The sequence below is a fragment of the Pomacea canaliculata genome, linkage group LG1 (assembly GCF_003073045.1).
Source record: "Pomacea canaliculata isolate SZHN2017 linkage group LG1, ASM307304v1, whole genome shotgun sequence".
In the NCBI taxonomy this organism is placed as follows: Eukaryota; Metazoa; Mollusca; class Gastropoda; order Architaenioglossa; family Ampullariidae; genus Pomacea; species Pomacea canaliculata.
The window spans coordinates 23,786,050-23,798,120 of record NC_037590.1 but is presented as its reverse complement, the minus strand read 5'-3'; the positions used below and the strand labels follow the sequence as shown (position 1 = coordinate 23,798,120).

General features: G+C 44.9%; 1 protein-coding gene across 9 annotated transcripts in view; it reads left to right on the top strand.

Annotated features, from left to right (window-relative positions):
- The window catches only part of LOC112559435 (retinoic acid receptor alpha-A-like), a 115,288-nt gene that overhangs the window by 49,157 nt on the left and 54,060 nt on the right, over positions 1-12,071 (top strand). For 7 of the 9 annotated variants that reach the window (XM_025230746.1, XM_025230719.1, XM_025230692.1 and 4 more), the window contains one exon: positions 3,533-3,688. The exons of 1 other annotated variant lie outside the window; for it this stretch is intronic. In XM_025230746.1, the coding sequence (XP_025086531.1) occupies positions 3,533-3,688 (156 nt within the window). Of the gene's footprint in view, positions 1-2,380; positions 2,619-3,532; positions 3,689-12,071 lie in introns of those variants that run through there. One more of the 9 variants, XM_025230767.1, reaches the window with a different exon arrangement.

Here is a 12,071-nt window from a genome sequence, read left to right as displayed (position 1 = left end):
AGTTCCTTCAGCTGACCCTAACCTGCATTGCTTTCTCTCTCTCCTCCCTTCATGTATTTTTTACTTACCCCGAGAGGGGCGCAGAGCATAACTGATAACAAGATTCAATTCTAATTTGATATTGAACATGTCCACTGCCTTCATCAGGAATCTTTACTTTTTAGACATTGATATATTCTAATTTAGTTATGCATTTCTTCCCCCTGTGAATGAATAATTATGAATGAATAACGCATCGATGGCATATATAGAACAGTTCATTCAGTGACTGTACAATTGCGAGTGAGTTGTATTTTTGACATTCTACACTCCAGTCTATAAAGATAATTATTAAGATCTTATGATGGTTGCTGTTGCTCTTAGTTTCCTTGAAAGGGGCTTAGACCTATTAAAAAATAATAGTTCGACTTTCTCTCTCTCTTCCTCCCCTATTCTCCTCGTTTGATAACACTGCGAAAATTATACAAGTTGATTATCTTCTTGTTTGTTTGTTCTCAAGTTGAGAAAATTTTTTAAATGCTTGCCCGAGCGTTTTTCTGTGACTGTTAATAGACTAAGTTGAGCACAGCGGAAATCGCTGGAAATAGAGCATAAAGTATCACAAAACATCTCCCGGTAGTATTTTATGAAGAAGAGGTACGAGACACAATAATTGTTTCCCTTAATCACACCTGGATTTGTCGAGAAAACATTAAGTGATTAAAGATAAACAACATGGATGATTTCTACACCCATCATGTACTCGTACTACACTGTTCTTGTCTACAAGTAACATCGTGACCAGTCACAAACACATCAGTCGTATCCTTACCCAGCACAATGATAACAGCAACTGACAGTGGGAGGACCCACTGACGTGCCTGGCGAGGAGCTTAAACTGGAACACGTCGACATAAGCAAACAGTAAATTTTTTTTGCATGCAGCTAAATAATCTAGAAATAAGTTTTTACATCTATAATTCTGTATCAAATTTTATATTATATTTTTATATTATTGGTAGTAGTAACTATAAAATAACAATGCAGTGTTAGAAATTAACTATCAAATAAAAAGATGTGTTTCTATTTTATTGACAATAACACACATGGAAAAATTATTTCAAATGCGCCCACTCAATAACAGACAATCAGTAATAATACAATGTAGACTGCAATGACCCTGATTGCTGCCCATTACATTTTGGTCAGGAGAAGATTTACTTACTAGTCTGTCGAGAACTCCGTTTGGACCTTTTCAGTCGAAGCTTGGGCTTGGATCATCTTCGACTTCTAAATTAAACTTCAAATCTGCAGGGCGGTATTCCACGATCAGCTGTTTCATTTCATGGGAAAACAATCGCTTCTTGAACATGACAACCTGAGCGATGTTTTATGCTTATATCTGCTGAACTTGCTGTCAGAAATAATGCCTGTACGTAACGGAACTCCTGTGTAACGGTCTTCTGCTGTCCTAGTGGCAGGTGAAGATGAAAGCTTACATGGTGAAAATTAAGCATAATCGTGTATTTTTCGGGAATTAATTTTAAAATGAACTTAACCTGATCATAAAGAATATGTTGCACACGGGTTAGCCTGTAACAAACCCTGCGATAAGAGCTCCACGGCTTTGATTTACACCAAAGCTAATGTTGCGCAAAGGGAGACAACTCTCTGTGGTGTGTCTGTCGCTTTTGGTTTCGCAAATTGCTGTGGCACCTCCTTAGTTACCTGGGATCGGAGGCAGAAAACAAGACAAAGCATCCCCCTCGGACAGGACAGACACCGCGGCCTGGCGACTGTCAGGGAGACGTTGTGTGACGTATCTCTGCCTCCGGCACCGGGCCGCTCGCATTATCCCCCCTTCTGTCGTTCATTATTGTCTCCATGCAGCCTGTCGGAGTCCACCGGGAGTGTTTATGTTCAAGCGAGAAGGCCTGTGTTATAGCGGGAGTTTTTCAATGGAGAAGGCCTGTGTTGTAGCGGGAGTGTTTCTGTTCAGGATCCCGCGCAGACCACTACGACACCAGTGACGCCATCAACGGTCGTGAGTGTGTCGCCCCCACACACTGTTCTCTAAGCCAGCGGTGTCCAGAAATAACTCAGGAACCTCAGGTCGAAAAGAAAATACATTAATGATGATCCAGCTATTACCCAAACACTTGTCAGCGATTACTTTGTTTACAGGAGTAAAAAAGCCCTTTGTCCCGTGACCACAGGGTTATCACACACAACACACATATAAACACACCCACACCCACACAAACACACACGCACACACAAACACACAAACACACACACAAACAAAGCAACAGTGAAGATGGTGGTCTGTAGACGAGAGCCGGCAATCTGTGAATCTGTCCTCTCGCTATCTCTCTCCTTTAGTTACGTGTTTTATTTAGGCGGTCTGTACATCTTCTTACGGTTACATAACCTGTCCTAGATTTAGCACGTGTCACATGTTATCTTATCCAGCGTGGCGGTTTGTAATATATATGCTGTCCCTAGAGCATGTTGAACTTGTCAGGCTGTCGGAGATATGTCACGGCATCCTGCTGCGGTCCTAGGATAGTGTGCACGCGGCCTCGCACCCTCGGGGTTAACATCTGCTGTTGAGACGAAGCCATTAGGAGTTTGAGCTGGTAACACTCAACTGCACATCGTAACTGTTCTTTCTCTCCGTATCTTCGTCTCTCAATCTATCCGTCTTTCTTTCTCTTTTCTCCCCCCTCCCTGTTTCTCTCTCCCTCACCCCGACCTTAGTGTTTGTGGAACTAGAGTGTTCTTACTGCAAATTCCTGGAGTTGGCACTAAGTGCTGGAATGACAGCGGTGCTTGCAAACAAAGGCAGAAGCAGCATCGATACTTTTCAGAAAAGTAGAGGAGGAGAGGGAGAAGGTGCGGTGTTCCCGTGACCAGGTCGCCAGGTCAAGGTGCCCGCGAGACTCTCGCACAAATCTCGCCCAGATGCCGTAGGTTCTCGGCTCATAACAAGCGTATGATGCGTTGAGGACTAATGGTTCAAAAAATGGTGGTGGTGATCCTGCCACCCTGTCGAAGTCATTCTTTCTGCCACAGGAGTTGGTTTTTTTTCCCATTGTTGTAGATAACACACCCTCGAGTGTTAGACGAGCTTAGGGACGCCATGTTGACTTTCTGGGAGAAATGTAGAACTCAGCTCTTGCTTCATTTTTGTGCTCGACAAAAAGTAGGATGTAGTGGGTTTCCATGTTTAGTCAGCTCACAGTGCTATGTATTGTTTCAAATCAGTAGCTTCTGTATCGTCCTTCGTCACAGAGAGAGAGAAGGAAGAAGTATAGTTTGTACTAAAGTCGACAAACAGGAAGCAACAGACTAGTGTCCTTGAAAAGTACAAGATAAGTTTAGTAGATTAATACATGGGTGTCCGCGCGCATGACTAATGTAGTTTGAATTAATAGCTTGACTTGGCTTTTCCACTTAGCAGGATGTACAGGATATACAGGGTGTACAGGAGTGCAAAGAACAATGTTGATAACCATCACACTTACACGTGCATGCCTCTCTATGTGTGTAGCAGTAACAACGGCGGTGGATACGGGTACGTATGGTACGTGGATCCGGTTCCGTATACCCCAGGAGCAGCAAGCGGCTGCGAGCTTTGTGGGTCCCCCCCACTTCTCCATGTTCGACCAGAGCACCCACCCCAGTCAGAGCCGCAAGGAGGGAGCGGGTAAGTTCCCTAGCTGTCCGTCTACCGTGAGGTTCCCCACAACCTCCACCCGATCTGAGTGGTTTCCAGAGTTGACTAGTCATACACCAAGATAACATGTACGGCGTGGTTCACAAGAATTTTTCTTTTTGTGAAACCGTTTTCCGTCCTTACAAATGGACATAGCAGTATTTAACATTGTTTGTGTGCTTAATTATATGTTAATGACCAATTATTTTCCAGTCGCTTCATTTGTCTTTTAAAAACTGACCCCGGGGGAAGCTCTCTTTCTGAGCATCTCTGTCAGCATCGTCTCAGTATTGCAGCCTCCGTGTTGTGTATTCGCTGTATGTAAATACTCACATAGAGCTTGTAAGGTGTGGATGGTATTGTAGCCAGAAGTGTCTTGTACTACATTGTATACCCAGCTTGTCCGCTGGCACTCGTGCTGTATGTAGTCTGTCTGTTTGTTTGTTTGTTTGTTTGTTGACACTTTGTGTGTAGTTGGCTTGTCGGCTAGAACAAGTTCCGTTTAGTCTGTTTGACATCTGTGGAGTCCCAGGAACTGCTGGGGAGGTATATGTATTGAGAATGAGTTGTGTTGTTGGTGTACGTGTCACGTGGCCTGCTTGCTGGCTGTCACGCTGGCTGCATGTTTACTGAAATGATAACTGGACCAGTGTCAGTGTCCTTGCTAGTTCAGGTTTTAAAACTGTTTCGGAGCTGTACATTTTTTGTTTCTTGTTTGAGCGATATATTCATTGACCTGTTGATTCCAGAGTTAAAGGGGCGTAGTAACATGACGGGAAGAGCCCTCCCCTAAAACAAGGGCCTTAGCTTCACGTCTATGAAGCGCCAAGAAAATAACGAACATGTAGTGATAAAGGCAGGAATTAAAACCCAAAAAAATAATATTAAAATATTAAAGGCATGTCTGGCATTTGTGCACTGAGCAACGGCTGCATTGTAAGGAGTGTCTGGAGGGATGAAGGAGACTCCGTTTCTGGACACCATGTGGTGTTTTGGTGACAAAAATGTGCAGCCAGCCAGGACACAGCTACATGTTGACAGCAGTGCCACCAACACGTCACATGATGCCTGTGCCAAACAGACTTAGTTATTCCGCAGGGAACATCAGGGTCCCCCATTGTGAGTGTCACGTGACATGTCAACAAACCCCCCCAACGGTTTTACCTTGGGTGGTATTTACCACCATCCGTCCTCACATCCCTTCCTGGCAACAAGATTATATTTAAGAACACTATGTGTGGGCGATGTGCCCTTAACCTCCACATGGAGCATTGGGTGGGTAGAACCCTAGGCATTGACTGGGGTCGTCGGGGTCAGCGATGTGAGTGGTCGTCTGTGGCGACAGCGGTGTCAAAGGTCTCAACCGTGCAGTTGGGGAGAAGAATACAGCTCACTTGCAGGGAGAGGGCGATGTTACGGCACCGATGAAAGCCACCCTGGGTGAAACCTGTTAAGCAAACAAGACAGAGCATGGTTATGAAAAACGACACTTCCGTAGAAAGGACAGTTTCGATATCGCGGGGTCGCTGGGGTCGGGGAAGTCGCTGAGCTGAACAAACGTCCCTGGAGAGGTTCGTTGAGGCTTTTGGAGGCAAAGCAGTGAAAAGAACTACAAAGGCGACGTAGTTGCCGGCAGGACTTGCCCAATCATTCTACCTGCGTCCTGAAAAGGTGTCATTGGTGCGAGGGTTCGCCGAGTGTTCAACACGCTCACCGTCTTATGTCTTTGAAATACTCGGGGTAGATACCGTGGAAATGGGTCGTGCAACAAGAAAACAAGCGTGATTTTCCCCTATTCCAATTCTAGCCACCGTTATAGTCCAAATCAGAAATTTCATTTCATTATTATTATTTTTTTTTTTAAGCATACGTTAAAGATCTATGTAAGTGCGTGTGCTTGAAAGGTCGCCTTATGGTGTGTCTCATTTTAGGAATCATTCTCAAGTTTATTTTCTTCACTTCTAACCCAGTGTTTGTTTATTTCGGATGTTGTTACATGGATTACACCACTGGATGCCAAGGGAATGCTGGCGCCAAATTTGTAGAGACTTTCTAATGAGTTCGCCGGTAGCCAGCGTCTGGCGAGCACAGGTTACTCTCATCGCACCAGGAGACTGCAGGGAGGAGGGCGGAGGATAAGATGAAAAGTAAACCGTTGCGAAAAGAGTCGTTTTATTGTGCGTGAAGATCTTCTGGCGTCTTAATAGCGCCATGTCTGGTCGACAGCTCGTAAGCACGTGGCCATCATACCATGCAGGTGTTGATGAATGTTTGACGATAAAATTCTGTGGGTCAGGAGGTCGCGCTGGGCTAGACGCCTCCTTTTTTATTCTTCGGAAGTTGCGTCTTTGGCTGGCTCAGCGAGCCTGGATTATTATTGGTCGAGTAGTTCTCAACAGCATTCCAGTAATGGCCTAATTAAGTGTGCTGATAACTTGCTTTAATTTCAACAGCTTGCACCTGCCTGCTAGTAAAATCCTGTATTTCCCTAAAATAAACTTGGATGGCAACTTGACACTCAAAAACGAGAGGGCCCACTAGAGTTGTGAATTGAACTGTAGGGCTCAATTTTAAGACCATCAGGATGTTTACAATTATGTCTACATGAAGTGTGTCTTAGTTGTTGACACTATAGTAGTATAGGTAGTTGTATGTATGTCCTAGTCATGCTCTGACAGACTTTGAGAAAGGTGCTGATTCTGTTCACCAGCGTCAGGCGGGTGAAACTTATAAAACTTGTTTTAACTTCGGGCGGATCTGAGAAGCCTCCTAAAAAAGTTTATGTAATGCAATTAATCCTCCCAAGATAGCTGTGCCAGTACCTGCACTGCCGACAGTAATAGCAAAACCACGCAGACATGCAGCCAAATGGCCGGAAGCTGTGCGGATTCAAAAGACAGGAAAAAAGTAAAATGTGGGATTCGTTATAGATAGGAAACTACTTATTTCCCATCCTCCCTCCAAACTGTTTCTTTTCTCCACCCTCTCCAACCACTCCCCCAACCTCCATCATAACAACACTTCTTGCCTCTGTCCCGCTACCTCCCACTCCCCCGCCCCTCGACTTGATCGTCTCTTCGTCCTTTTATGTTCTGCAGGCGGAGAGAGAGAAAAAAAAAGTCGCTCTTTACTCGAGTTTATTTAATGGTAATATTTAATGGGGAAATGGCTGTAAAATGAGCCATGCTAAAGTTTCGAAATCCGTCGGGATATTTTCTTTTATAACTCCAGAGAAAAAAAGTTTTTTTCCCGACAGACGGTTTATTTTTTAACAAAGTGAACGCCAGTAATGGAGGATAATAACACTGCAATCAAAGTAGTCTAGGGTAGCGCCGTGTAATATATATTTTCACGAGCTTTACAAAGCAGACAGAGGGAGGGCAGACGACTTTTTTTAAAAAAGCTTGTGAGATAAACCACCCGTGTCTCCATGTTCCATATAACCAAGAATGCAGGTGTGGTATGAAAGTAATCAGATTAAACTTCAAGCAAGTTGGTTTACCTGACGGGACTGACTTCTTTCTGATTTTTTGTTTGGTTTTTTGTTTGTTGTTTTTTTTTACCTTGACGGAGCCAGGCAGCCAGAGCCGCGCACCTGTGTGCACCAGTCACACTCAGTTGCTGGCACTCCGGGTAGATAGTGTAGACTACACTGCAAGGACCGAAACCTGGCACTACTGACTTACTGATAAACATGTGTTACCCTAGAAAAATATACTTCTGCTCTTGATCAACGATGTTTCCACGGTCGTAAACAAATGTTTTCAAGCGATGCTGCGTTGCACGAGAGTCCTGAGTGAAGAGGCGATTTTTGTTTCCAAGATGTTTATCGCAATTTACAGCCACTCTCAGGCCCTCGGACAGTCGTGGTGATGAGAGGCAAGCACGAGACCACATTCTCGGGATGCGGCTGTCGTCCTGCAGTCGTCGCTGCGTTAAGCACTCGGCATCACCATCACCACCACCAGCAGCAGCATCACCACCACCACCACCACAGCAGCAGCAAGTTGTGGGCTGTGGTAGGCGCCACCGATGTCTGGAAAGCGGGCCGTGATGTCAGACTTTGGCGATCAGCCGATCGATCGATTTGCTTTGTTTGTTTACTAAGGTTGTCGGTCTTCGCCGTCCTTCACCACAAACAAAAGTCATCTCGCTCTGTGTGGAGTGCAGTTCGACCTTGCCGACCTCGCTGGAGGTGGGGGTCAGGGTGGACGTGGGCGCAGTGCCACGTAACGACGTGTGTGCAGCACGACAACCGCACGTGCGGTCAGCGCCGTTGACGCATGCGGCAGGTGGAAGTCCGGAGCGTGTCGGGGCTTACAGACGACACTAAGCCTGCGGTGCCTCGGCGATGATGGCGGGGGATAAGGCAGTCGATGCCGTGTATCGAAGGAAATCTCTCCCTTTTTTTTTTATTTATTATTTTTGACTTTTAGTGGTTTCTGTGATGTTACATTTCATCTTCGTGGCTAATTCTCTCTACATCTTTGTACATCCTGGATCACGTGACGCAGTTCTCTCCCCGTTTCGTCTTGTTTCTTTTTTTTTTTTTTTCTTCTATCGCCTTACTGTTGTTTACACCCTTCCAGTTTTTTGTGTGATTATTTACTTAGTTTGTTGTCTTTATGACGCACGTCGAACGTGAAGCAAAACACGGGGCAAAAAACAACAACAGTTGCTCTTCCTCCTCCACCTGGATCGTCTCCCTCCATTTTACACAGCTACAACCTACACACAGGTGTGAGACTGTCTGCAGAAGTGTCTCCACACACAGGCCGACTGAGAAGAACCATGGCTTAAATATCCACCACCTGTAAAAAAATAAAGCAATTAAATTTGTTTGCTAAGCTATGGTGTGGATACGGGAAAGGTATTTAAAAAGATGTTACATAAGTATTGAAGTTGTGTAAAGATACCTTTGTCACTCGGTGTTGTGTGGCGGCTTCGCTTGCTTTGAAGTTGTTTGTCAGCGCGTGTAATGGCGGCGGCGCTGAGAACGTGGGCAGGTGCGGTGACGACACTCGATCCTAATGTTGGCGACACCGGCAACATGTGCCACACCATCCACATGCACCACGGCTCTAGCTACACGTGCAACGTGGCTACAGAACGTCATTTCCTGCTGTCACGTGATCTGCTTGTCCTGCCTCAAACTCATTCGTAAACAATTTTTATTCTCCTCGACAAATGGTGCTTTGCTTCCTCCCCTTCCAACATCTCCTACTCTTCTACCTGAGCAAGATGGACATGAGACTACATTTAAATTATGTGTGAGACGGGAAGTCGAAATCCAACCAGACTGAGCATCTGATATCGTGAATATAAATAGTGTGAGATGAGAAAACAAAGATTCCCCTCCACCTTCTCTAGGTCGTTGAGGGTTAGTGACCACAACATTTTCTGGGTTAGTTTATTGTTAGGACGCCGTCCATCTCCTCTCCCTCGCTGACCTACCTTCTTCTGTGGAGTCAGGTATCCATTCCCGACAAGAAATTGACTGTGGAAAGTTTGCTCCACTGGAATAACGATCCGGAACCCTTCCGGGTTTGGGGTCCATTCCCTAAAAGCTGTGGAGCCTGATGTACCAGCTGTGAAGGCTGTTTGAAGGATGCGCCTTCCGATATACTTCATTTATACTTAATATTTTCTACTTTTAGGTTTTATAATTTTGATTTGTCAATTTAAAATGTGAAAGCTATTTTGATAGGTGAAAGAACTGTGTTCACATTTGATAATGCATGTTGCTTCTGGTTGACTACAGAGAATTTTAGCCAAGATATAAATGCAATACATTACAAAGTGCAATTCTAAATATTGTGGTGACAACACCAATATATTAGAGATCATAACACGCAACCAGACATACAAGAAAACTAATGTTAGATTAATACCCAACATTCATGAATTGGCTTCATGGTCAGATTTTTTATGTCCTGTGTATATTGAGGTTAAAATTGCTCATTTGCTGTACAGGTAATTTCTATGACAGTTTAACCTAAATTTATCAACTTAGGTCTAAGGATGTGGACAGAGCAAACTAAATTGTCTTGACACAATCGATGATTCACACATCGTTAGCATCAACAAACACTTCCTCTTTTCAAGTTTCAATTGACTGCTCGTTCTACCGCCGCATTACAGCTTTGTAAACAGGTCGAGGGAATAGCTAAATGTAGAAAAGATTAAGATGATCTAATAATGAGCGAACAAAATCAAATCTGTTGAAGAATCTTTCAGTCAGGCAGAAATATTGCTGAGAAATATATTTCTTGTAGGAGCTTGTGATGACCGCAAGCAACATTCATACAAGCCGATGTGGCGCGAGTGGTTAGTCTAACCCTGGATTATTTTGTTTATACGTTTGAGTTGGCAATGTTTAACACAATATGAAATGAATAATTTAAAAATGCAATGATGTGTAACACGTAGCACGCGCCTGTCCGTGCGTTGAGAGAGCGAGAGGCTGTCTGTCCCACCCGGGTAGAGATGGCCGGGTACCGGGTTTGTATCGACTACAAGAAGCACCCTGTAACTGTTGCTGTTTGCTGCTGCTCCACGCGTGAACAAATCCTTATCACAATGGACTTCCGCGCCCGGAGGTGTCGTCTCGCAGGAAATTGGTCGAGTCAAGGGGAGGTAAATGCGAAGCGGGGTTAGCGCGCTTCCCACATGACACGCGAGTAAAGGGCAGCAACTGCCTGTCGTCTGCAGACTGAGGACAAGGAAGAGAATGTTATTGAGCGTTTGGTGTCTGCATTTGGGTCGGGTGGCTGTTAGCTGAAGTCGGTGAAGTTTCCTACCTTAATATTTATTTTATTGCTCAGTGTTCCAGTCCTACTTGTCGCCGCCATCAGGGAGCCTTAGCAATGAAGTGTGGGTAAGTCGCAAGTCTGGGGTAAACTCAGGGACTCAAAAGAAAAGCGTTTTATTACCGAAGTGGTGCCCAGACTGGCATGTGATGTTTTACCACTGAAGCTGTAGTGATAAAGCGGTGGCAAAGATGCTCTGGGGTAAAGAAACGGGGAATAATTACAAAAACAAGATGCTTTCTCTTCAGTTCCTGACTTTGCTGTGGGGAAACGACTCACTCTCGCTTCATAACAACAGCTGCAGCCCCGTCGGCTGTTAGCATCCCTCCTTTCCTCTAAATCACTGCTTTCCTGTCTCACGCCTCTCTGACGATGGCAGTTAGTCAAGGTCGGGTGGTTTTGGTCTCTAGCGAAGCCTGCTAATTTCGTTGGTATTTTTTAAATACAGAATATAACACTTACCTTTACGACTAACAAACAAAAATCTGAATGTAAGGTGCCCGCGATGATGATGATGATGCAGACAACATTACAAGCGAAATAATAAGAAAAGCCAGGAAGATGTTGCGCCAAGTTGTTTAACTAACTTTAAATTGCAGAACCGAACAGAAAATGCTGGATGATGATTGAGTAAAGCTTACCAGAGAGACAAACCGTTGTAACGGTCTTGTACAGGGGTACATCTATCATCGCACGAGCTCTGGTTTTATCGCAAATCAGAAGTAAAGGTCACGAACAGCTACAAATAGCTAGCATGCCTTTTCTCAAATAAATGAGTTTTAATGTGGTTTGACAGCGAATTAGACATCAAAAAGAAAGGAGTGGTAAAGTTCTGCCCCCTCCCTGTCCGTCCCTGATCTCACCTCGTGAGTTTACCACAGAGGTAGTGTGGCATGCCAGCTACTAGTGGTGGGGGTATTTACAACGGAACGACTTGTAGACTACTGGTGCAGACTCTGCTGGACTCACGTGACCTCACCTCGTGGTCGTCGTGACCCTCGACCTCGGTCCAAGGATGCTGTGGTACACGCCGAGGATGATGGACACGCCGCGTGTGTTCCCAGCGTAAACCACAGCAACGGCCTCTACTGTACATCGGCGAATTCCTTGCTTAACGACTGTGTTGATGTTCTAAGCTTTTACCGGCGTTAAAAAAATGTTGCAGGCATCAATAAACAAAACAACGTGGTCTGTGACGTGTAAAGTTACATCACGTGGTACGTAGGACGTAGACAGCTACACTAAGTGGTGTCGCCGCATGTTACGTGCTGTAGTAGTTCAACACCTGGCTTCTGACTACCACTGGTATCTCGAGATTCGTGCTGGTGGTGATGCAGGACACAAATGCTTGCCTTAAATAAAAAAACCCAGCTTGCCCGAATGTAAACTTCTTGTTCCAATTAAACCCAATGCCGGCGATCACTGCAGTAATTACACTCCTGCTGAATTCAATCTGGAGCCCGGAGAGCCGAGGAGAATGTTTGTTGCCGTGGACAAGTCTTTTGTTGGTTTTTATCTTCTTTAAACTGCCGGCCATTGTCCTGGGGTGTGCTAGGTATCGCTGC